The 27,991-nt window shown below is 31.7% G+C and overlaps 1 protein-coding gene across 1 annotated transcript; it reads left to right on the forward strand.

Annotated features, from left to right (window-relative positions):
* Window positions 1-177: 177 nt before the first annotated feature.
* On the forward strand, window positions 178-27,922 carry LOC148626264 (uncharacterized). The gene is made up of 16 exons (XM_088570129.1): window positions 178-273; window positions 2,763-2,834; window positions 4,515-5,182; window positions 5,544-5,674; window positions 6,361-6,498; window positions 7,628-7,913; window positions 8,226-8,359; window positions 11,181-11,277; window positions 13,700-13,764; window positions 14,576-14,766; window positions 16,526-17,892; window positions 18,420-18,565; window positions 19,338-19,486; window positions 21,169-21,341; window positions 22,220-22,325; window positions 23,964-27,922. Exons 1-16 carry the CDS (start codon window positions 250-252, stop codon window positions 24,105-24,107), a joined length of 3,891 nt encoding a protein of 1,296 aa, XP_088426255.1. The 5' UTR covers window positions 178-249; the 3' UTR covers window positions 24,108-27,922.
* Window positions 27,923-27,991: the final 69 nt, after the last annotated feature.

Here is a 27,991-nt window from a genome sequence, read left to right on the forward strand (position 1 = left end):
TTTCACCTTTATATTAGAACAATAATATAATTTCAACGAAGATAAGAAAAAAATAATACTTTAATTTTAATTTTTAACACAAACATAGACTTTAAGCTGTAATTCGTTCCGGTAAAATTATCGATTTGATCAATGTTATTGCGAAGCGTAAAATTAACATTGACTTTATCCCCGTTCAAGCGCACAACTGATAGTGACGTTGAAGCACGAAAAGGCGGTTTGATCAAAACAAAAACAAATTATGCTTAAATGAAAAACTGCTTGGGCTACGAGGTAAATTCATGTTGATTTACTGTGATGTTTTTTCATGATCTTCCACATTTCCGTGGGGACCATAGTACCGTCTTGGTGGTGGTGAGGAACGGCCTTCTTTTTATAATGCTTGGTTGCCCTCTTTTCAGTAAGAGTCCAGATTTTAAAAAATGCCTCTGTTCACGTCTCATGACCGAGGATCCCTCACAAACACCCATCTCTTTATAGCCTAGGGATGGCTAATTCTTAAAAGTCAGGACTTTATACTGACATACTGGGTACTAAAAGCCTACAAGATTTTCAATGGACAATGTATATTGCAGGAAAAAGAAAAAAAATCATGATTGCAGTTATAATACTCATTAAGTACTAGCTTCCATTTTAAACAAGGTAAAATACATGTCATGAAAATTATCAGTAGAAAAGTTGCAGATAAGAAAGTTTTAATTTGGTATAATTATTATATTGAGTTAAAATTTTTAATAATTTTTTTTTTACCTTAAAGAGAAATTTAGAAAATTGGCAATAATTTAAAAATAGCAATGGTAGTGATCTGTTTAGACTATTGCAAGTGACTTCTCCCCCTGAAATACACTCCTTGGTCAGATGTTTTATGTGTTTCATTGGGATGTCACAAAACAGTTTTTGGTAAATTCAAATGCTGAAAAAAGCCATCTTCCATCTTGAAAAAAAATATATTATCAATGATATAACAAATCTGTAATTCTTATTTTTAAATTGTTTGGCATCATTACCATTTTGCTCCCTGTGGACACAAACCAATTTTTACATAATACATGTCTGTTTTATGTAGTTATGTCAATTTTACAATGTTTGTTTTTATTATTCCATAAACTTAAAGAAAGGCCAAATAAAAAATACACCGATAAATATTTGTGTGGTTCCAGTCACCCTAACAACCCTTGTTTTTTCCACCAACCCTAAACCTTTTTTGCCAAAATGAGAAAAACAAAGCAAGGACAAACAATTGACTATTTTTTTTTCACTGCCAGTATTCTAGATTTTTTTTATTGGTATGTAACCATTTCGAACTGGACTTTTGACTTACTTCTGAAGTAGTCAAACAAAAGTGTCGAACACTGTGTATTAAAAGGTTTTACAATGCAGAATTTGAGTAGTTTGAGGTTAAAGGAAGCTTTAATTTATGAATAAGACAACAACAAATTACCCCCCACCCCCAAACAAAATCCCTTCCTACCCATCGTTTCAAAAGGGGACTGGGACAATACAGTCAATTGAACTCATATTTTTTTGTACTTGGCCAAATGTAGATTCATATTGCAAAATATGAAGCACATTTGTTAATTATCTCCATAATGGCATTTGTATGTCTTATACCTTTGTTATGAATTGTTGAACTGTCAAAGCTTATCAGGCTCATTTATTAAAGAGGAAACGATTCTCCATATGTGCAGAAATTGCTGTATTTTTTTGGGGACAATTCTGTTAACGGTATGTTGTGGCTGCCTACAATACTAACAATACAATGCTATTTTTTAAATTAATTCATTGGTATTAGTATTATAGGTAGCATTGTTTTAATTACCCAGAGAAATGAAATATTGCTTAAATGTTTTATTTCATATGGAATGATGGATCAAATCCTTTTTATTTCCTGTCTTGCATAAGTGGCTTTGTTTTGTAGAACATGGCGGCACCCATGAAGAATACACATCTCTTTAAAATGTCTCATGATATGTACCATCTACATCTAATATCGCGATATGTGTTGTTTGAGAAAAAATGTATCATTACACCTCTATCATTTGTACATGTTTCAAAGCTGCTAAGTCTAATACACAAAGTTTCAGTAATGTACTTGTATCCTGTGTTCAAAAATAACTGTTCATCCTGAGAAGTCCATGCCTTACAAAGTAAATAGCTGACAGAAAACAAGAAGAATTTTAGTCCTGTGTCTTTCTTAACACAATTATTGTACTCTCAAGCACTGCAGTAGATCTCCCTGCATCATCAATACCAGCACTTGACTTAAGGAAATATCATATATTTATGTATTAATTTTTTTGGGCACATGCATTCACTTTAATCATCAATGTATCAAAATGGAGATTGAGAACCAATGATATAGCACTTTTATAAAAATGTATTTTTGTGTTACATGTACTTCTGTAGATTGCTATGAACACTCAAACACATTCTTTTAATTTTATTTATATTGCTAACCTAGTGAGGGCATGTTTAAAATATATGTTCAATGTACATGTATAAATTGTAAACAAATGCTTTAGGGTTTTTAATATACATGTAAATATGAGCAAAAGGATTGTTTTTATGGCACAGTTTTTTTAAACTCTAGGTCACTCCTTATCAAAATGATTTTAATTATGAAATATGTTATTCAACATGCATGTGTAAGCAATTACAAGATATAGGTGATGTACCCATTACTTTTTGTGAATTACATGTACTTATAGATACTTGTATATTTTTTTTATGACAACTTAAGTGTACATTACTTATGATTCTAGATGAGCTACATACAGTCTCTTTCAAGCGGTGATTTGTTTGAAGAACTTTATCACAGAAGTCCAGTTCCAAAGGTACCAGTATTTAAATTTTTGCAGAAGGTTACAAATAAGCTAGCGTGAATATCAGTATAAACAATGTTTATGGCAGTAAGGATAATGATGTTCAGGATATGACATTAATATTTTATAAACCTTGTCCTATTGGGTATGTTGATGAAAATTCTACTTGCCTAAATATTAAAATCTAAGTTGTTCTTTAGTAAATGAATATTGAAAAATGAATATATTTTCGTTGTTCTCCAGGCACATATAATTTAACTTTTACTTGTCCAAATGATAGTTTCACTTGTTCTAGTCAATAGGACATGCCAACCCTCATGAATTTTTGGTAATTTTTAAGATTTTGGTGTCAAAATGACGCAATTGCGGTCAATAGTCTAATATTTTCGGATTCCCAATAGCCGTCATTCAAATTTGATTTTTATTGTTGCCATTTCAGTCCAATCCGGTTTTTAGAAATCGTAAAATGCTTCTGGTTTTCTTTTGAGTTACCAATCCATCTTTTGGTACACTAACTGAGGTCCGAAATGAAAAGATAGTTGTCGCTGTCCCCCTTTCCTACTTCCCACACAATTTTCAGTCCAAACCAAAATGATGATGTATGAATCAGGACTGCCTGCACCTTAAAAAAAAGACAACAGGGCAACGTTTTAGACCAGAATATACATTGGAATATCCTAACTGAATTATCGAGGGAAAATTATGTGTATTGCACTTATTGTTAACAAGACGTCATAGTTTTACACGGTTCATGCCGACTGTAAGTGGCATATGGAGTCCAAAAAAACATGAATACAATGCAACGTTACCATATGAAAACCAAAAACTTTCATCATTTTTTAAAGGTTACAGACCACCAATTCAACCAATGAGCATTTGGAACGTACGCAAAAATAGTCCTACGCAGAAATTACCCCTGTTCCTCATAGTGCTGTGAAAAAAGTTCTCACCTTATTTAAAAAATTTAAACAGTTTCTGAAAGGAAAAACATTTCTGTACATTTTATAGGTGCATTTTGCTTCTTGTGATGTGAAGCCTAATCTCCATAATGATTTTTAAATATACCCCTATCTTGTGAAAACACTGGGATTTCCCATGCTATTTATAGACCCTTCACTTCCGGTGACCAGTACTGCACTGCAAGTCTGCTAACCCCACATGCCATTCTGAGGATTGTGAGCTGACATATGTAGAATCATGCTGATATATAGTCCTCTGCAGGTTAAAGTTAAGGTAAAGTCCAGAGAAGCCATTGAATATTGTGAAATTAGCATAGAAGCCTATGGAAAGTGGAATTAGTGGTTTTTAGCCTTAAAAGAAAGAATCCCCAATGGAACTTCAAGTGACAGATACCGAAACTTTATTTACCAATTCTCTTATTGAACATAATGACACTATTGCAGTCAGTGACCATGCTGGACCTTTAATTTGAAGGTTTTTAAATGACTACTGAAAAGTGTTCAAAATTAGTGATATTACTGATTGTTTCAAAAGGGGGTTGGCATCTATGAATAGGTCAGTCTTGAACATCATACCCTGATATTCTTGAATCCGTTCTTGTTTAACATGTATATTTAAAAAAAAAAAACAGGATACTTTAGAATTTCCATATTTTTGAGATTAGCTTTATATTATGAAGAAATAAATTTGTAATCGTACATTGAACTTAAAGCAATGACTTTTTTTTTTCAGAATTTGTTATTTAGTGGCCACACATTCAATCCTGCAAAACAGATTACCCAACCAGCATGTGCAGGACAGAAAAGTCAAATTTTTCACAGCCTGAAAGATAAATCATTACTCTCTGCATCAAAGTCACCTTTACCCATCAATATATCAAGGAGTTTTCTCAATGGTAGCACACATAACCTCAGTCAGCTTGTCAATGATTTGACTGCTCCAAAGAAAACACATAGTGAAGTTTTAACGAACAAATCGGAACTGAATAATACTTTTAATACTACACAATCTACTTTTAATACATCCCAATCTGCTGCAAGTCTTTTTAATAAGATTAAACTATTGTCTCCTAATAATGAAAGCATATCTCAGATTCAATCCAAAGAAGTGACAGAATCTGATGAAGAACAGGAAAATCTCAAACCTAACAAGGGGAATAACTCTCAGAGAAATAGGCATGCAGCTGATAAATATATTGTTGCTGAACCAAACTATCCACACCATACTTTAGATACTGATCAACCTCTACAAAGGAATGGTGACCAGGAACACATCAATACAGAGGTGGCTTCAACAGATAATGAGAAGGCTGAGAAGGAAACAACCAGTTATGAATTGTATAACTGGATCATCAAACCTTTACCAGGAATCAAGGCTGTTTGTGTTGAAGGGAAAAAGCAGTAGGTTTGATATGAAATACAATGAAACCTGTCTAAACCAGACACTTTTGAAAGTTCCTTTATATCTATTTAAATGTATTTGAACTTAGGTAAACCTAACACTTGCTAAACTTTGAAAATCCCAAAGTGGTTCTATTGGACAGGTTTTAATTTTACTACCCATTAATGGTCATCAGTCCATTTAATAGTTTGTAACCTTAAGTTGTTTCCAGTTTTTCTGACATTTGTTTTGCTATTAAATCACAACTGACGGTTGTGATGAGACATTTAGTTGCTGTAACTTGAAAGGGAACTTGAGATAGAAAGAATTGTCTTGTCTCAAGTTTAGATTTATACAATACTGTCATGATATGTATTTCAGCCCTGATGATGATCAGTTTTACCACAGTAGTCAAGTTGTCACCCGTGTAAAGAAAAATGTTGTTGGAACTGCTAATGGATCCAGATATGTCCTGATGGGAAATATTGAGACTTTAGATGCTTTAGAGGCAGGTAAAGTAATGATACAACATAGTATTTATGTTGTAAAGTGATATTTGTTGATAATATTAAGACATTACCAACTAATTTGTTTATGTCTTTAGAAAATGATAATGACAAATCATGTACAAATGTATTCAGACGGTTTTAAACTTGATGTATGGTATAAAAAATAACTAAAATTTATATCTACTTACATGTACAGTTCCATTTTTTTATTCCTTTAAACTACACCTGTGGTGAGTTGAACCCAAGCTCATATATGACATCTGATGATATACACTCAGTGTAAAATAAGTTTCACACAAAAATCTATTTTAAAAAATCTCAGATAAGATAGTTGGCTGAAGTTTTATCATTGTTTACAAAAAAAAAAGAATAATAAAGAAGGCAATTGTATTGTATTTAACCAGGGTACTAGAATAATATTTATTATATTTCCTTGGTATAACTATATTATTAAGGGATGGAAATTAAAATTGATGTCTATCCTGAAAAGAAAACAGCAAGCATAGTTAGATATTTTTGGGGGGAACATTCCAAAGGTAACTCTTTTTTTTAATCTTGGAACACTGATTGTTATGGGGTTTTTCTCCCAGATTATTTCCCATCACCCTTTGTACTTGTCCAAATGTTAACTGTAAACTAATTCATTCACACTGTCTTGTCATTTAATGTAATTGACTGTTTATTGATAGGAATTACTGAAGAGTTAGCTAAGTCCTTCCATTCAGGTTTCCCCATCAAATGGAAGATGTGTCTAAAGAATTATTTTTCCAAGGTACAGTTTCTGGATGAAGATGAAGATGAAGATCTTGTAAATGAATCTGATCAAGGTACGGTTTAGCTTTCTCTACCAATCTTATAAGATCAAACAGTGTGTTTTTTTTCCTGTTTGCAACAAGGTATGATTATTTAAATTTTAAGCTATAAATTTAAATGAGACCTCTCAAAGCTATTTAGTTTCATAATTTATTGTTTATTAATTAAACTCCACCGCTTATTCATTTCAATATAATTTTTTTAGATACTTTTATACCATTTATGAATCAGTTGCCAAATATTTGTATGTTGTTTTGTTACTGGATATATATAACAGGATTCCTGCTGTTCATAATTCTTTAAAACTTTAAATCCTCTTGGACATGACAAAGAAAATCCTCAGAAATGAATAGTTTCAATTAGCTTTATTTTCCAGCCTTTTAACAGTATTAACAAAATTAATGTGATATTTACAGATTTTAAATTATATGCATGATATGTACCATTGCCACCCTAAAAAAAAAACGTTTGACACATTTTTACCGGAATCACCAAAAATGAAAGCATAGAATAAAGTTCTATTCCATCCATTATACTTAGGGTTACCTAATTTGTGTAGTATGACACTCAAAAACTATAAAACTAATATTTTCAAACTTTGCTCAGTGTTCATTTGATCATTTTTTTCTTACATTTTTTGCCTAATTTTTATAAAAAGTCTATATAATTCAAACTTTGCATACACTTTATCAACATAATGAAATTTTGTATCTCTTAGTATGAAAAAACATGCCAATTTTTAGTATGAATATTTACTTATAAATGGTAAAATGCATTTATTATTATACCCCCCTCCACTTTGAGTAAGGATAAATAGTATTAGAAATGTCCATCTTTCAATCTGTTACACTGAGGGATATCCATCTCTTGTCCATTACTCCTACAAACATTGAATTGAATTTAATGACACTTTTACAGAATGTTCATTACACATTCCCATTGTGTACCTCATATTTTAGATTTGATCCAATTTGGAGGTCAAAATGTGCATTTTATCAAGTGGGGTAGTGGGGGTATCAAGTGTAGTGAGCATTGCTCATTATTTTTTTGCTAGTTTTATTCAGTGTCTTAGCCTTCAGTTAGCCCAAATAATTAATATTTAAATATTTTGAAGCCATTTAAATAAGGAACTTTCTTTATTAGATGATGTTACACAAAGCACAGATCATGCTACAAGCAAGAATGAGGAGAGTAATAAGTTTGAAAAAAAGAAGACTAGAAAGAAGACTAGATATAGTGCAAGGGGGACTTCTGGGAAATTTATCAGTAAAAGTAAAAAGGATGAATTAACTCACAACACAGGAGACCAAAATTCAGATCCTAAACATTCACAGGAAATGGCCACGAAGAACAAAGAGTATATATTAACAGACTGGATCATCAAACCAATTAGAGATACAGAAGAAGTTTGTGTGGAGGGTAAAAAAGGGTGGGATATTTATAATTTTTTGTGTTTTTAAATTTTTTTTTTTGTTTTTTAAAGATAATCATTTAACAAAAAATAATTGTGTTATTTACTTTTAAGATTTGGATTTCAAAACTAAACTTGCATCATAAAGATCTGTGTTAATGAAAGAGTAATCGTGGGAACCAAGATTATAGCGGTAATCAAAAGAATGTAATCCAGGAACAAAGAAATCCATCATGTGAGTTGTGGCCACAACTTTGTTTTATTTTTTTCGTGACTTAACAGTACTTAAACTGTGTTATCTTTCATATGATAAATATTCTTTTATTTCAGAGGTCCAGATTCCGATGAGTTCTGGCACAGTACAGCAATACAATATATCAAAGACAAAAGAACTTTAGTGACTAATTCAGGATCTATTTATAGACTGCAGGGGAAAATTAGTTCCTTGGATATGTTAGAAGCAGGTTAGTTACTATGCTCTTTGATATCTACATTACATTCCCCTCAGATAGAGTGTGTAAGAATTGCTGATATGTCCATTTGAGTATCTGATTTTTTTTCTTGCTTAATAAGTAGTAACCTCATAATCTTCTGCTCAAATATCAAAATGGCAGGTGAACAATGACTTAACTGCGTCATTTAAAAAAAAAATGTTTAAAAATCCTCCAATTGCTTTAACGAGTATATACAGAAACAATTGGATATCCACTACCAAGCATCTGAGTTGAAGGCAAAGTCAATGTTAAGCTGTCCATTTATATGAGATATGATAAAAGCAAGTGCTAATTATTACATGTATTTCCTGAAATTCCCTAGACCAGTTTATGATACAATATAGGTACCTACTGCCATTCACCCGAATTAATATCAAAGTCGATGTTACAATTTTTGATTTCCCCATTTATCAAAATCAAATTTCAAAATAAGGTGCATATAAAATTTCATCAAGCATAAAGGAGGAGTTAAGGTTGATGAAAGAACTGAAATTCTGATAACTTTCAGTGATTTTGTTTTGCCTTAAATTATCTTCGAAATAAGGCCATTTCCTCTGCTGAAAGTTTCCTGATTTGTCCAGAAAATGGCTCTTTATAGATAATCCCAAATAAGATAAACCTTTTTCCAGTCGATAGTCCAAGGGTAGAATAGAAGAAAATGATTTTATTCACAAACTATAGGGCCCCATGGTTGACAGTGCAAACAATCATGATTCATATAAATACAGTGTTTCTGTTTAAAATTACACCTATTAATTAAGACGTATCTTTTTCTTATCTTTGTCTTTAAGATTAATCATTTAACTTATTTACGAATTTGAGGTTCTGTAGGATTATTTCTAATTTCCCAAATTAAAAAATGACATATTTTTCCAATAAAAAAGGAGGTAGTTTTGAGAAAATCAGCAATATCACAGACTTTATACCTTCCTATTTTATGCAGGTGTAATGAGTGCACTAAGTTTCAGCCATTAGTTAAAGCAAGTAGGAGTCTTTATTTTGTATGAAAGGCTAAACAGCTCTACAAAAAGAGAGAAACTTCACAGATCTTAATTTTCGAATACATTTGAAGTTCAGCTTTCAGGGCTTGACTATACAGCATTTTGAGAGTATTTCCTCCTTTGTCTACCCCAGACCTGACTTTTTATGAGCAGCTTGACATGTGTTTCTAGAAAAGCAGAGGACACTTACTTACCCAATCAGTGCACCTGGTCCATGCTCCCAGTTTTTTAGTGGTCTGAGTTGCTCATTTTTAGTTTTGTTGCTTTGTATATATTATTTTGGTTATTTATGTTCTTTGTTGTGTGTATCTGTTTTCCATGTCTGGTCTTTGTCCCTGGATTACATTCTTTTGATTTCTGCTAGAATCTTGGTTCCCTTGATTACTCTTTGATATCATAGTTTTCACAGTTTGACTATACATCAGTTTAAGATAATTTGATATCGTAGTTTTCAGGGTTTGACTATACATCAGTTTAAGATAATTTGATATCATAGTTTCCAAGGTTTGACTATACATCAGTTATAGATAATTTGATATTGTAGCTTTCAAGGTTTGACTCTATATCAGTTTTAGATAATCAGGGGTCGCACTGGGCTTCCCCAATGTTGCAATTTGCGATTTTTATTTTATCTGGCGACAAAAAAAGCCAGTTTGCGATTTTCTTGGCACCTATGTTTTGTATATTGAAATTGACAGGAAGTTTATCAGCAACAGATATTCTCTCCAATTAAACAATTGTGTTGACACCTGGTCAGAGTTAAATGACTATGACCAATTTATGACTAAAGGCAATTAGAGATAATTAGACCAGGCGACTGGACTGACAATATCCTCAATATCCTCCAATAGGAGGTGTCAATCAAATGTAAATATATTATTGAGCCAATCAAAACTCTCATCATATGGTCGAAGGTAAACACAATTAAGGCCATGTGCACGCAGCTATGCACAAGTTTCACAGCCTTATTTAACCATGTAATACATTCAGAAACAGACTTACGTAACAACAGAATTAACTAAATCCAATTTACAATGATTATCCCATCAGGAAGTGTCTAAATACTTCGAAATGAAAGAATTGATAAAAGAAAATGAATGACATTTGTTTACACTTTTGCCATCTGACTTTTTTGGCGGGAAAATCGGTAAACAAATAGAATAGGGATTCCCAAAATCTAATTAAGGAAATGCTATTCAGATATCAAGATAATTAAACGGACACAATTAATGGTTCATGGTACAAACTGTAGTTTGATAGAAATTTTATCACTTGAAAAAAAGAATCAAGTTTGTAAAAAATAATTTTAAAAAAGTAAATTATATTGAATTAGATAAATTAGACCATTAGCTGAACATGCATGTTTTAAAATCAGGGACTGTATGAGAATAGATAGAAGTAAAATACCTGTTTCTGGAGTAGTACTTCATATTTTATGCATATGAAAGTGACAGACTAGAACTAAAAATCTGCTTTATACATGCATCAAGAGTGAATCTTGGCTACATGTATGTCATGATAGGAGAGGTTATTTTGATGAATTGACAAAGATAATTCATCAGTGAACTTAATACTGTCTTTTTTTAAAAAGTATAACTTTTTTTGGCACCCTTTGGCTCTAATTTCTGAAAACTGACGACAAAAAATGGCAGCTGGCAATTTTTCTGGCGACAGAATTTTGGTAATTTGATAGTTTTCAGGATGCATTGGTTATTTAACATTTTAAGCAGTGTTGGTGCATATTAAATTTGTAGTAGACTATCATGTTACCTTTAAATATGTTTTTTCAGGTTTTTCAAAAGATATGGTGAAGGCATTTTCCAATGGATTTCCAAAGCATTGGAAAACCTATGTGACAAGACATTTTGCAGATTTAAGAAGATTATCGTAAGTACATGTCATATAGAATATATCCTTTGACTGTTAAAGTATCAGTTGATTTTGGTAGTGAGTTAGTACAGTTGCTTAAATTCTAGGATGTACCTGGAAAAGAAAATAGGAAAATCAAGGACTTGAAATTAGAGGAAGGTCCTTGAAACTCCTTGAAGTATCAATGAAAAAAGTTAGTTTCCATGTGAAATGTGCACTGAGAAACAGTTCATTAAGCGGATTAAAGGATTGGTGAAAATTGTATTCACCTTTGAAATTGATCTTTTGTTTTTTGATAATTAAATGATAATGGGCCTGAGGACAGGTTGGCACTCCCGTTATTGTGTATTTAATGCTCAACCGCACACATGTGAAGAAGTTACAATAAAACGGTGTGTTTTGAAAGAAAAAATAAGAAGCTAGTCATGGTTTTTCGTACAAACTGTGAAATGCAAGGAAACGGCATTGATGGATAAAACAACTATTAAATAGCAGTAAAACTATTTGTTTATTTCACATGAAACTGTTCTCAAAAATATGAAATGGTTGCAATGTTGTCTTCTGTTGACAACTTCGGTTCTGATTCCTGAAAATATTATGTCTCCAAAAACAAATCTGGAAACTCATTGTTTTGGTGTATACCAAGCACCACCCTTCTAGAACAAAGAAAAGTTGAAAAAGAGTAAGCGGTATACACAGAAGAATATGATAAGAAAGAATCACAGGTTCAAGAAACATTTAAGAGGAATTTTGCAAGAGTAAGGCTTACATGGCTCATCTCTTGTCCATGCAGTTCACAAGCAAAGCAAAGGGAGTGGTTGTTAAAAGAGTTAAAACTACAATCCTGTCAATGAAATCTCTTGTGTGTATAAACTATATTCCTGTCATTGAAAATTCTTGTGTGTATAAACTACATACCTGTCAATGAAAACTCTCATCAGGGTTCGACACTAACAGTAGTCCGGTAGTCCTATGCCTACCTAATTTCTAGGAGGATTACCTTGAAATATCAATCGGTAGTCCTGTGGGCTATCTCAATTAGTTCTTAAAATTTCATTAGTCCTAAGAACAGGACCACAAAATAATTTTGAGGACTACCTAATTATCTATCACATGGTCCTGTGGGCTACCTATCACAAAAAGTTAGTGTCAAACCCTGCTCATGTGTATAAACAACAATCCTGTCAATGAAAACTCATGTGTATGAACTACAATCCTGTCAATGTGTGTATAAATTACAATCCTGTCAATGAATTATCATGTGTGTATTAATTACAATCCTGTCAATGAAAACTCATGTGTATGAACTACAATCCTGTCAATGAAAACTCATGTGTATGAACTACAATCCTGTCAATAAAAACTCTTATGTGTATAACTACAATCCTGTCAATGAATTCTCATGTGTGTATTAATTACAATCCTGTCAATGAATTCTCTAGTGTGTAAAAACTACAATCCTGTCAATGAATTCTCATGTATGTATAAATTACAATCCTGTCAATGAATTCTCTAGTGTGTATAAACTACAATCCTGTCAATGAAAACTCTCGTGTGTATAAACTACAATCCTGTCAATGAAAACTCTCGTGTGTATAAACTACAATCCTGTCAATGAATTCTCATGTATGTATAAATTACAATCCTGTCAATGAATTCTCTAGTGTGTATAAACTACAATCCTGTCAATGAAAACTCTCGTGTGTATAAACTACAATCCTGTCAATGAAAACTCTCGTGTGTATAAACTACAATCCTGTCAATGAATTCTCATGTGTGCATAAATTACAATCCTGTTAATGAAAACTTTCATGTGTATAAACTATAATCCTGTCAATGAAATCTCTTAAGTGTGTATAAATTACAATTCTGTTAATTAAAACTTTCATGTGTATAAATTACAATCCTGTCAATGAAAACTTTCATGTGTCAATGTGATGCTAAACTATATCTACACTGTAATACGTTTTGTAATAATAGCTATGCATCATATTGTTACACCCAGAAGTAGCAAACAAAATATGAATCAGTATGGTTCAATATGCTTTCAACAGTGGAATTTCTCAATAAAATATAAATAAGATATAAGACTTAAAAGCCCTATGGATCATAATCCCAGCATTCTATTATGATCTTTATGAACATTGGTGTTTACAAAGTCTGTATTATAAAAAATCTTGGTTCTTAAAAATCCTGAAAATATGTGTTGAGAGTCTTTAAAAAGTGCTTGATTTTTGTGGTAAAAAATGTGTATGCACCCTGTTTGTAGGTTCCTTCTATGAGTTTTAAGAGTAAATAAATCTTGTTTATATTTTCACCAGAAATTTGGTTGATAAGCAACTGATTTAAATAATAATTTCAATTTAATTTACAGTAGCCTTTAGATTATGTGTCCATATTTCACTCAATTTAATGATTTACTATTTGTGTTTATTTTTAGGAACAAGGATAGTGTCTTAACTTCTAAAGTGCAAACAACAAAGCAGAAATTTGCAAGCTCTACAGGTGAGTGAAGCCAATGAAAACCTTAATTTCCCCAAATTTGATCAATATTCTTGAAAAAAATGTATCCTGACCTTTGCTAGTAATATTTTCTCTTCAATATGTAGTTTTAAGCTTGGAGTCAGAGAGAAGGTCTGTAGTCAATTTTATTCCTGGAATTCTCATGTCCAAAAATAATTTTCACAATACATCAGACAAGATTTTCTTATGCTTTTTCAAATCTAGATTTGACCGTTCTGTTCTCTCTTTTTTGCTGGAGGTTTACTTCCAGTTTCGACAATTTCCTCATTTTTGTTTGCTACATAAAATTGTCTGAATTCATGTCATGTTATTTATCGTAATTTCATAATGCCAACTGAATCTTTGGCTCAACTCGTCTAGACAATATTTACTGGACTTCTTCAAATGACTGACAGTTCCTCAGAATAACTGTCATGAAATGAAAAATTAACTCATTATGTCCCAAGATTTTGGAGGATATTTCAGTCAAATTTTTTGCATACTGTGAAAGTACTTTAATTCATGGATACCAAATTTCATGGATAAAGGTACACAAGTTCCTGGATTCTTGAATTCATTGTTTTGAGGTTTTCATTATATACATCAATGGGAATCTCCTTTTCGTTGGGAACCAACGTTTGTGGACTGGCTTACCAACAAAAACCATGAAAATTGGTACCCTACAAACAATAGTACTTTCACAGTATCAGAGCTGGTATACAAAAAAAACTACATCATATAATTTTTTGTCAAGAATCAGAAAAAAAACAATATTATAACTCACTGCTACTGAGCACTATCTACTTTTTTTCAGCATGTACACCATCAGGAGTGGCAATTCAATTAGACGGTATTAGAAAGACAAGAAGTGGACGTGTCAGCAAGCCAGCTTTAGCATGGTGGGCAGGTCAAAGGGTCAAAACATACAGTGATGGAACATTTGAAGTATTGTATAACTCTCCTGGTGCATCAGAGATAATGAAAACTATGACAGTACCTTACAGTGTAGGTTGTTCATTTGGTAGTTAACTAAATACCATGATTTAATTTGACTATCAGACATGATTGTTTTCCCCATTTAAGGAGGTAGACCTAGGGTAAGGAACATTACTCTTGAAACAGTGATATGTTTGTATCATATTAAATTTCACCAAAGCCTTTCAAGCTTTCCTTTGAAACAGAAAAAAATCAATCCAAGTTACTTTGATGCTTACACGAGATTGATGTAAAATGCTGAATACAAACGTTTCAATGATTTGTACGAGTTGTGTCCCTTACCCTAGGTCTTCCTCCTTAAATTAGAAATCCAATCTTTTTTTAATTTAGATTTTACTGCTACATTTCTTTTTTACTGTATAATTACTTCAAATTTAGTCTGTTTCTGATTTTTTTTATTGGCTTAGTAAAATCATTTTTGGTTATACTGTCAACCATGAAATTTTGTATTTAGTATATTGTAACATGAACTAACACTATTGACTATTTCTTTCATCAAAGTAGATTACAGTATTCTCTGACTCATTATCAGGAATGTAAGATTCATAGATTGAATTGTTCAACTAAAAGAAATGGATGTAAATTTATCTGTTTACTGTTTTGTTTTTATCTGTTGATCATATTTTATGTCTTTACAGAAAGTAATGTCAATAAAAAAAAATCGGCCTCCTTTTCACTCAGTGACAAGGATAAATTGAAAAAAAATCAAGGGACTGAATAACAGGAATTTGAATTATGATAATCATGAACCTAATTTTTTAAGGTTTACATTGCCCTTATTTATATTTTAAGTTGACATGTCTGTCTATGGAGGGACAAGACTTATTTTATATTCTACTGGAAATTGATGTAATCATAGCTCACCTCAGTATGTTAATAGTTTTTATTTGGAATTTTAGTCAATACTAAATTAAGTAAAATGTTCTTTAAATATGTCATATATTCTAGGTACATGAATTTCCATACTCAGGTCCGGCTAAAATAAATCTTGATGTATCGATGACATTTTTTTGTAAACCCATTTGATCTATTATTTTGGGAATGTTGTGCTATCGTAGTGCACTCAGAGAGATATACATTTTATTTTGAAATCAAGTAAAACTTTATTGCTTTGTGATATCAAGTTCAAGATCAAATTTTCAACATTAAAAAAAGAATTATTGATAATGACATATACTTTATGGTGATTTTTTTATTACCGTAATCTAATTTTGTCAATTTCAGATATTTGTCCACTATTTCCACCAAGTTATCTACTACACTTACGACATGATACTAATATTAAAAAGTAATAATTACACCCTAATGTCAACAGTATTTGGCACAGATTCGCACTATTGTTGCTATATTATTATTGGATTATACTTACTTGCAATATGGCCGATGCAGCTGCACAGCAGGACATGTTTTCCCTTCCGGAGCACCTGATTTTTGTGGGAGTTCATTTTGTTAGTGCTTTAGTTTTTTGGGTTTTTTTTTTTTTTTTGTTGTTACGTCTTGTTTCCTGTGTCTTAAGTTTTTATGTGTTATCTTTTTTATTCAGTTAGCTACATTGTATATGTTGATCATCTCTGTGTCATATGTTCACATTTAGGCCATGTTTTGGGATTTCGACATAATTTGATTGGAAAATACATAAATTTCAATCCTATGAAAACACATGCATTAAGTAAGTGTTACATGGGCAAAGCGACTTACTATGTCTGTACTTTGTACTGATTATTAAATATGTTCTATCTGTAATATTTTTTATTCCTTTATTTTGTAGACGCTGCCAAAGGTTTATCAAAATTTTATGAATTCATCAACATTAGTTATGACTAATGGATGTGACAGTGAAAGTTCAGTTGTTGAAAATCATAAGAAACCAAAAACAAAAAGAAAATCTTCAGAAAAACGGAAAAGTGATTCAAATGCTGGACCAAATGCGAAGGTGATGAAGAAAAATAATTCTAAAAAGGAGAAGCAACATTCAAAATCTGAGACCAAAAGTCAAGAATTCACTGACAAAAACACAGTGAAAATAGCTATCACTCAGTCAAGTGGTGTTGATAGTGTCAGTGATATTGACAGCCTGGTTGAGGATCTAAAAAGTACTGTTGGAAACAGTAAATCAAGGAAACAACGTGATAAGAAAAGGGAAACATGTTATAGTAAAATAGCATCATCTGAGAAAAAAGAACCGAAAGCTTATGATGCTTATTCTGTTGATTTGGACTCAGACTTGGATGGTGATGAACCAGTTAAAGGTAAAAGGTCAAGATCTAAATCAAAAAAGGGTAGGGGAACTGAAAAGTCTTTGTCTCATGGCAAAAGTAAAGACACAAAGACTAAGACAATGAATGTAGAAAAAAGGTCTAGTATTGAATTACGAGACAGAGGAAAGACACCAATTAATTATTTCACACAAGGTTCAGAGGATTCTAGTAGTGAAAACTATGTGAAGCCAAACAAGGATAGACTAAAAAAGGTCAATGGCAAAAAAGCAAGTGTTCAAACTCAAAAGAAAAGGAAATCAGATGAATTATCTGAAATCTGTAGTGAATCAAGTGATGAAGAGAATATGATAAGAAACACTGACACTGTGAAAAAAAGCAATAGAAAAGCAAGTTTAGAAACCAAAGAGGGGAAAAACCCAGCTGATTTGACAGAAAGCCCTGAAGAATGCAGTGATGGAAATAACGTGAACAAAATCACACACACAAGAAAATTAAGGAAAAGGAAAGCAATTGTTCAGTCTCATCGAAGTAATAATATCCAAAGCTCAGACGAATCAATGGATGAAGACGCGGAATATTATGTAGGAAAAAGCTCTGAGTCTCTTAAAAGGATCAAAGGTCCAACTCCTAAGAATAAGAAGATGCAAAGTCCGGCTGAATCAAGTGATGAAGATTGTGTTGACAAAGACAGAAATACTAGAAATAAAAGCAATAAAAAAACAAGTGAAAATAGCAAGAATAAGAAGTCTGACAAATTAATGCAAAGCTCAGATGAATCAACCGATGACAATGATTTCAGCAAAAAAACTGGCACTGTTAAAGCAAAGCGTACCCAGAGTAGGATTCCAAAACCTGCCAGTAAGGAACAGGACAAAGACCTTCCATGGTCAAAACAGGAAATTTCATCACTGAATAAGTACGTATTACCAAAATAAATAATCGAAATATTTTTCTCAAAATCTAGATGAATTATATGGATTGTTAATTTTTATTGACTTACATGTATTACGGACAAATTTTGAGACAATGTTCATGATTTTTATGCATTTTTTTTTTTTTTTTTTTTTTTTTTTTTTTGTGAACAGTATATTGATTGTAAATTATAAGTCTTCTAATGACTTATCCTTGATTTTATTAATTGACCTTTCTAAGTATAGACCTGTCTTTTGACAGATTTATTATGGTATTTAAATAGTTATATACTTCCTATTCATCCACACATATGATAAATCTAAAAAGCATGGATTATTTGTTTTTTTTTGCATTCGTGTAAGACTGATCTATTTTATTTTCCATTGTTTTCTTTTTTTTTCTTTCTAATTTATGAGAATTTTAACTTTTAATTTTAAAAATTGAAATAAGGTTTATACATGTATCATGTGCTCTCTGTAACTAGCAGTTTTAAATGTCAGAATTTGATTTGAGTTCATGATTTATTTTTAGAGCTGTGGCTAGTATACCAGGTGATGATCCAAACTTCTGGGATTTGGTATCAGAGAAAGTAAAGACTCGTACTGGTGAACAGTGTGTAGAACAGTATTACAAGGATGATCCTAAGCCAAACAAGAAAAAGTCAAACAAAATTAATGGTAAAATTCTATATATCACGTATACTATGTATAACATGCTATGGTTCCTTGCCCATAAAAACTAAGTTATGTTTCAAGTACTTTTCCCTTCATTTTTATAGGAAAATATAGCTGTATTGATAGAGGAATTTAAATCTGGATGAAATTAAAGTTTGTTTTGCCTTAGAAAAAACATATGTCCCTCCCATTCCAAAGTTCAAAGGGGTATGACTGCCACAAAGTCAGCGGATTATATATTTCTGGTAATATACACAGCAACATAACATGTCCTTACTACCTTCAAAGTAAAGTGAATTTGGAGTAGAAGTTTACAAAAGTGTGAATGATAGGGCAAAAATAATATGACTATAACAATGTGAGGGAGACATAACTGAGAAATCACTTTCAGTTAATCTGTTTGAAATGAGAACAGTGGCTGTGAAGTTTTCTTAGTTCATATTAATCAATTTTAACAGTTAATTCTTTTTATTTATGAATACTTAAATTTACTAAGAGAAACTGAACAATATTATCGGAACATTGTTAACATGACAGTGTAGAAAAGAATATATCTTATTCTTATCAGATCACATTCTAAAATACAGTAAAACCTGTCTAAACTGAACCCTGTTTGGACTGTAGAATTTGTTTGGTTTAGACAAGTGTTTGGTTTACTCAGGTTTAAAATACATTTAAATGACTTGAGGGGATTTAAACATTGTCTGGTGTAGACAGGTTTTCAGCTATTTCAGGCTTATGTTAAGGCAGGTTTTACTGTATCTTGATTTTGTAGCCAAATCCAGCCAAGTTACAGCAATCACAGCAGGGAAAGGCACACTGAAGAGAAAACAACAAATAAGGGAGTTAATTGAACAACAAAATGAAGGCTATGAAGATGATCTATTTGAGTCAACACCTTACAGAAAACAAGGCAGTATCAAGGTATCATGCTAACGTATATCTACATAGAAAATCTGAGCCATGATTCTTTTCTGAACATTTATTTCTGGTTTCACCCATGTCTGCATTCCAGTTCATCCTTATATTATGTATAAGTTACTTACATTTGATTTCTGTGGTATTTCTTGATACTGCTTGAAAATAAGACTAAGAATAATTTTGATATAGTTGTGTGTAATTCTAAAACCATGCCTGAAATATCTGACATTCGACTTTATCGTTAGAAATTGCCTACTTCCTTCAAAATTTTATTAGTTCGTAGATCTTTTTCTTTCGCTTTCGGAAGATTATGTTGATTTTTGGACATTAAAAATGCTGTGTTCGCTTTGAAAAACGTTCAGAGTTCGAGTTCCTTGGTCAATAATTTGTTTTTATCTGATTTTCTTTCATGCTTTTATCATACCGACTTCGGAACATTCTCGAACTTCAATCAGTGTTATGTTAAAGACCAAAACCACCTAATTAGTGATGACTCAAATTTTACCAGTAATTAACTAAAATGACACTGATTGATGATAGGGTTTCAGTTTTTCACAACTTTTATTATCCAAGCTGACAAAATTGCTGACAAGTTCGAGTTAGTGAGGGTTATTCTTTAAGATTCATTACCGAATGGACCGACTAGTCAGTTCGAGTGTTTGAGAAATCGAAGTTCAAGAAATCCAAGGTTATTTATATTGATTATATAGGAGAAAATTTTGGTACTTTGAATTGTGGTCGAGAAATCCCGGGTGTTCGAACCATTCGAGCGAGTGAAGTTCGACTGTATGTGCTTTAAATCCTGAAAAAAATATCTTTTTTGATGACTTATTTTCCCTTATATAATATTTCATTATTATTTAGTAACTTATTTTTTTCACAAGACATTACCTCCACTTGATTGAATAAATGTCTTCCTCAGTTTGTTGGAGAACATATCTTGTAAAGATGAAGTTAATCCAATGCCTCTAAAGGGAAATATCCAGCTTAAGTGTTGGGTATTCTCTGTGTGAGCTTGCTCACAGTATTTCTAGTCACAACCAACATCTAGGTTTTCATATAGCTATAAACATAGTTTTAAGTAAATTCAGTATCAGACTGCTGTATAAATACTAATAATTAAGGGATTTTCTTAATTATACCCTTCCACACGAAGTGGCGAGGTATTAAGTGAAGTTGCATGTCCGTCTGTCCATCCCACAACAGTTTCCATACGATAACTTGTGAACCGACCAATGGATTTTTTTTTAAATTTGTATAACTGTTAAGTACCAAAAATACATGTCAAGATTATTTTTAAGCAAATTCCAAAAGACCATTTTACAATCCCCTTTTTTTCTCACCATTACGTTGCAGGATATCATTTGATGTCCCATTAATGCGATATTTTTTGTTATAACTGTTAAAATACATGTACCATTTGTTTTTGTAGTACAGTGAATTCTGCTTAATTGCATATTTCTATTAACCAATTATGAAACTCAACACACAAAACCATTTCCTTACCTATTCTATCCTTTTAATCTGATGGATATAAGGAAACTATCTAAAGATGCTAGGTTAAGTTAATATATCAAATTCAAACTGAGTGGTTATGAGTTGTCTAATTATGAATGTCATGAAAATTGTATGAAAGGGACAGTAACAATTTTTGGGGTTTATGAGAATTTACTTTTAATTGATAGATTCCTAAACTGATGGATGATGAGGAGGAAGATATATTTGATGAGATGGCAAAGAAACATCCACATCTGCTGAATAAAATTTATACACCACTAACAAGAGTTCACTTAGAACCAATGTCTGAGAAAAAGACACCAGCTTCTACACTTGAAAGTCCATTTACAAATATAGATAGGTATGCTATAGAAATCGGTGTGAGGTTTAGCAAAATTTTTAATGATGAAAGGAAAATATTCCCAATTTAACTTCAAAATGTGTAAGTCTTATTCAAATTCTGTTAGACTTGACAGACTAGCTTACCTCCTTTCCATTCTGCTGTGAGACTTGACAGACTAGCTTATCTCCTTTCCATTCTGCTGTTAGACTTGACAGACTAGCTTACCTTCTTTTCATTCTGCTGTTAGACTTGACAGACAAGCTCATCTCCTTTCCATTCTGCTGTTAGACTTGACAGACTAGCTTATCTTCTTTCCATTCTGCTGTGAGACTTGACAGACTAGCTTACCTCCTTTCCATTCTGCTGTGAGACTTGACAGACTAGCTTACCTCCTTTCCATTCTGCTGTGAGACTTGACAGACTAGCTTTCCTTCTTTCCATTCTGCTGTGAGACTTGACAGACTAGCTTACCTCCTTTCCATTCTGCTGTGAGACTTGACAGACTAGCTTACCTTTCTTTCCATTCTGCTGTTAGACTTGACAGACTAGCTTACCTCCTTTCCATTCTGCTGTGAGACTTGACAGACTAGCTTACCTCCTTTCCATTCTGCTGTGAGACTTGACAGACTAGCTTACCTCCTTTCCATTCTGGCTATCGGATTTAATATGTAAGTGTTCTTACCTCAGAAATATTGTGTATAATGACTTGATGAGTTATGTCGATGTAAATCATTGAGTACAGCTAAAATAAACCAAACTTTGTTTCTATCAATTTGAAAGAGGCTTACAATTTGCACTGTTAAACAGTATTCAAGGGAATTTTTTGTTATTAATTTAACCATTAGTTCATGAAGGCAAAGCTTTCTACTTAAATTTCTTTTTCTTTATGTAATCAGGAAGGAAGCTGAACAGTATATCCACCAGTTGCAGAAGAGGAGACACATGAAGGGCCGCAAGATATTAGATAAGTCAAAAACACCTGTCAACAAAAAAAACAAAAAGGTTTATTTTTGTTAATCGAAAACAATAACCAAAACAAAACAAAATGTTCCGTCTAGCATGTCGGACTAGTACAAAGTACGGTCTGTTTGATTGGGCAATCATTCTCGTCATGAATCATCTGCCATAAGACGTTAAATCATAATCAATCAAGACAAATTCAGAAAAAAGGTGAATGGGTTCTTATTGCAATATTAAAAGAAGCATTATTGAATTTTTAGCACTGCTAAAGCATCCTTTGCTTAAACTATTTTTACACTTTTTCCTATAATTAAAGCTCTGATTTAATTTACCATTAAAAAATAATATAATAAAATTTTCTGTACCCTATGAAAGGAATATAAGATAGAAATTTGTCTTATCTAGTACAAATGTTGTTAACAGCTAAACTTTAGTGTTGCCTTGCTTGCGACAAATCCTGTTCTCAGAGTTGTAATTACATCAATTTACTCCAACTTATGTGGTAGATCAATATTTGGTATGTAGGTGCATTGGCACCAGTCGTAAAAAGAGTACATGGATTCTGATTTTATTCCTCTGCAGTCATGATCCAATGAACCAGAACTTTATAGTTTTATTAAGTAGCTGTCTTTGTAAGAATCATGCATAATCTGAAAAATATTTTTATTTTTGTAATTAAGTTATTTTATGTGTCTATATTATGAAATGTGTATTTATTCATTCAAATCTGTCTGTGCTTTGGAGATAATCAACGTTGAAAATCCAATAGATTCAATTATATTTGAGTGTCATCTAAAGATTATCTCCCTCAATTTTGAAATCTACAGTGCATTCTATATAATTTTTATCTTCTAAGGTATAAATATAGTAAATATTTGACGTCACAAGGACCGCCTATTTTGGGGAGAACAATCTGTCATGAAGAGAAGGCCAGTGGCCATGGGATTGAATAATATTTTTTCAATTTGATATATTTTGAAAGAAATTTAATTTTTGCACTTCAGAATATGCCAGTTCTTTATTTTGCTGTTCAAAATTTTTTCACAGCGCTTTAATCAATGGTTGGGGCTGGGGACAAAATTTAGCACATTTTCAAATTGTATGTACAGAAGCCATAGAAATGGCCAAAAAATGCCGCATGAGAAATGTTTTGAAAGTTGCAAAAGATAACTTGGCTCATGAACCTTAAAGAGTGATACATAAAACTGGTTGATTGCTAAAGGTTTATTCACAAGGGGCATCACTTAAAATATGGGTTTGCATTGGAAGTAATGGGAGTTTTTTTACTGAATCTATTCCTATAAAACACAGGTTGTATGAAAAACCAAATGTTAATTTCTGTTTATTATAGCAATTAAAACAAAATGTCAAAAATGAAAATATATTGGCTTTTCACCCATAAATCACATTTTGCATGATTCTTAGTTGGAGTGTTGCTTAAGAATATATCAGTGTTTGATTTGTACCATATCTATTTGATATGACATACGAGTCCAAAATCTGCTACATGTTCAACAACAGTTTATCTTATTTCGTCAAACATTTTAACTTAAAATACTGGAAAATACTGATATGTGGACATAGACTATTATGAATGAATTAAACACGAACTATTTGATTGTATTTAGACAGGAGTATGATATTTAGGTCTAAATTATACTTTATAAATTGATATTTTAGAAATCAGCCTCTCCAATGAAGAACTTGTTTGGGAAAGCTAGTGATCAGCAAGGTCTGTTTATGAATGATGATGGTTCCGATGAGAATCATGAAGACTCTGAAACAGAACAGGATTATTACTGGTCAGGTTCAGAAAATGAGTGAATAAAACAGAAATTATTGATGTTGAATACTTGTCTTAAATACATGTATATACATGTAAGTCTCAGATTCTAATAGAATGGTAACTTGTCATTTACAGAAAATTTATTTATTTTTACCTAGCCTATCATTATTTTATATGTTAAAAACAGGATATTCTTCATAAATGAGGGTTATATTATTGTAGCACTTCTTCTTAGGTCTCACTTACCACATTCTCATTACTTTACATGTTAAAAAGTAACTGTCAAAGTTTCACTGTGAATACCCAGGACAATAATGTTGCATGGAGTTTTTGTGGATGAAATGTTGATTTTCTGTCAAGCATGGCATCAATTTCATTTTATCTAGAAAAAAAATATATCATTGGAATAATTGGCTTAGACTGACATAGATTTTTATAAGCATTAAAAATAATGCCATTTTTGGTATAGGGAAAAGGAGTCTTCTGAATGTTTTATAAAAATACTGACCTAATATGTTTCTTTTGTAGCTTCTATTAAAAAGCAACAGTTTAGAGGTCTTAAACATGGCATTAGCTGTATTCTTCAAAGTTTACTTGTAAAAAAAATGTAGACTAGTAATTTTTACTGAAATGTCATGAAACAAAGGCAGCTGTATTTGATATCAAATGTTTTTGTCTTTACAAGAAAAATGAATTGTCTTTAACAGTTTTTATACTGTATGATATTGCTGGTTAGGAAGCTATAACACATTTCTATCATGTTTTTGAAGAGAGCTGCAATAGTGCTTTTATTTCTCAAGAATTCAAAATCCAATAACTGTATAGTTTATTACATGTTAAAATGGTTTCATATTTAAATGAAGTAAAGAATTGTATTATAGACAAGGTGTACATAGACTAAATGTGTAAATATCTAAAATTTGGGTGTATATAACATTGTAATGTAAAAATGTATTGTTGATGGAACTATATTATGAGTGGATGAAATTTATGTTACCATATAACGGGAAATTTTTGCTATATTTGTGAGCTTTAGAGAAGATCGCTTAATTTAAGTCTAGATATTTTACATATAGTTTTCATTCCATTAAATCCAAAGACATGAAAAATGAAAACCTGAGAAAATTCATTTACCTATTCATACAGCAGGTTGCAAAAATTACCCGCTATACGGTATATCATTTTAGTTACATACATGCATATTCTCTGTATGTTATGAAATGTTTCTAACAATGCATTTTAAAAATGAATTAAGAAGTGTTAGTTTTTTATGAGATGTTATTTTGTTGACTTGTCATTTTGGTCTTAAAATACATTTTTAAAAAAAAGAACAGTTTTTATTAATACACTTTTGGCTTTCAAGAATTGCACTTTGTATTCCATCTGATGGACAAATCTATAACGGTTCACATGTCCATTTGCCTGTAACACTTTCAATGCCAGATTGCTAAATAAAGATACACTCTGCCAAGTCTTTGCTAATTTTAAACAGTGTTATGAACTTAAAGAAATATGTTCCAGTTTCCAATCAGGAGACTAGGACTATTTGGATTGCAGGGGTATCTCTGATCACCAGATTGATTTTTTCTTACAGATTTTTACAATATTTGCATTCTTTTGTCACTCATATAAGTCTTTTATTTTTTATGTTTTAAAAATCTGAGTATGAATAGGCTCGTTGCATCACAAATATTTTAATTCTCAGGAATTAATTGTTATACATTTTGTTATTTGTTGTGTAATTACATTGTTAGTGTATTGGTCATTGAATGTATTTTTAATGTAAATATTCCATCATATTTCATGGGTTGATGCTGTATTTATCTTAACCCATATATCTATGATCACTGGAAAACAGTATCTGTATTCTATCTTTTGATTATTTGATTGATTAAGTAGCACTCCAGCTAAGAATCATGCAAAATGTGATTCATGAGTGAAAAGCCTACATATTTTTATTTTTGATATTTTGCTTACATTGCCATAGTCAACAGAAATTAACTTTTGGTTTTTCATATAACCTGTGTTCTTAGGAGATAAATATGATGTAGAATGCACTGTAGATTTCAAAATTACTGGAGATAATTCTGTAATTGACACTCAAATGCAATAGAATCTGTTGGATTTTCAATGTTACTTATCTCCTAAGAGCAGATCGTTTGAAATGCTTAATTTCACATTTCATGATATAGACCCATAAAACAACTTAATTAACAAAAATTAAAATATGTAGCTTTTTTTTAGGTGTATCACATTTTTCAGATTATGCATGATTCTTACAAAGACAGCTACTTAATATCCTTTATTGCTGTGGCTTCTCTCCTTTGTATTATCCCTTCAGTCGTTTTTATGCCCCACCCCCAATGCAAAGTGGTGAGGTATTAAGTGATACCCTTAGAAAAGTCTGTCTGTCTGTCCCCTGACAGTTTCCAGATGATAACTTTTGAAGGTATTGTAGTATCTTTTTCAATTTTTGTATAGTTATTCTGTATCATAAAATTCAGATCAGGTTCAAATTTCAAAGTTATGGTCATTTTAAGTTGTTTTGACACCCAAAAATGTCCCATTAGGTGCTTAATATTTCAATTGTTGTAGGATACCGGTATCATTTTTTGGATTGAAAATCAAGGGTATATATCTAAGAGCATACTTCACCAGCCAGGTGTTCAAATTTGCTTTTGAGGACCTTCGTAAATTTTAAATGGAAAGTCCCCTTGATGTAAACCAAAGGTTCTTATTAGAAATTCAGTGTAGTGTATTGAGAGTCCACCTGATGTAAACCAGAAGTCCTCATAAGAGAATTAATATAGTGGATTGAAGGCCCAGGACCTATGCTAATGAAGTTTAAATTCCTGGGTCAGAAACCTAGAGTCCCGAATGTTAGACTTACACTAATTTGAACCCCTGCCAACCCTCACTTGGAATTCTCAGTAGAGTAATTTTGAAGAAATTCAGCAATGTTTGCTTGTCTCTTTGTTTTTAGATTATTTTATTTTTCATTTGGTGATCCTTTTATCATATATCGGAAGCTAAATAGAAAATTGAAGTAATTAAATGTTTTAGTTAAATACTTGAATCTTTTTCTTAAAAACAAATATTACAGCTTTAAAGATTTTTATCCCTCCCTGTCCACCTCCTTGCTTAATGGAATTTACTTCTTTAAATCGTAAAAGTAATCTAATCAGTTGTAATGGAGAATAAGTACTTGCCGGTTGGTTCAAAAATAACACGTTGAAAATGAGCGAGAGAAAAATCAGGTGTCCCATATGTTTCCATATTTTTTAGAAACAGATGTTATAATATATATGATGCAATTACACTTATTTATTCACTATTAGTTCAGGTGCATAAGCTACATACACCATTAGATAGGGTTAGTAATTCAGTAGTTCTTGTAGTGTCACTGTGGCACATGTTCTGATGATCCCTATTAGGTTTTTTAAATTGGCACAACCAAAATGCCGAGAGTTTTATCCAAAGTTTTATGCTATATTACCTACTCTACATAAATCATGGGATGTTTAAATGATGTATCAGTCATCTATCTTTTATATCAAGAAAAGCCAGCATTTCAATATTTATCTTTTGCAAATAAGCTTTCATGCTTTATAGCATGCTTTGATTTCAGAATGTACTCTTACATGTTTTGTCTCCATTTCAAACACAAGTTATGAAAACTTGTTTACATGTTAAAACATGTAAATCTGATATAGTAGTATATTAAACTATCTTAAACATTTTATGCTTTTTAAATTTTAGCTTTTTTGTTCATTTAGTCATCATTTTATTATCCACCTTTTTTTGTTCTGTTTAGTCATCTGTCTGTTTTATCAAGTAAAAAATATGAAGAAAATTATGTTGTTCTTTTCCTTTTTTCATCCTTTATGAATGGAGTTTGTTGCCTACAGTATATCTACATCGT

Source organism: Perna viridis, chromosome 2 (genome assembly GCF_037379345.1).
Source record: "Perna viridis isolate PV_CMFRI_1.1 ecotype Kerala chromosome 2, ASM3737934v1, whole genome shotgun sequence".
NCBI classification, from domain to species: Eukaryota; Metazoa; Mollusca; class Bivalvia; order Mytilida; family Mytilidae; genus Perna; species Perna viridis.

Bases quoted from the DNA above. Each gene is read 5' to 3' on its own strand.
- LOC148626264 (XM_088570129.1), top strand. From the start codon at position 250: ATGAAAAACTGCTTGGGCTACGAG. The intron at 14,767-16,525 runs GTAGGTTGTTCA...TTTATTTTGTAG, and splicing joins CTATGACAGTACCTTACAGT to ACGCTGCCAAAGGTTTATCA. The intron at 18,566-19,337 runs GTAAAATTCTAT...TTGATTTTGTAG, and splicing joins AAAGTCAAACAAAATTAATG to CCAAATCCAGCCAAGTTACA.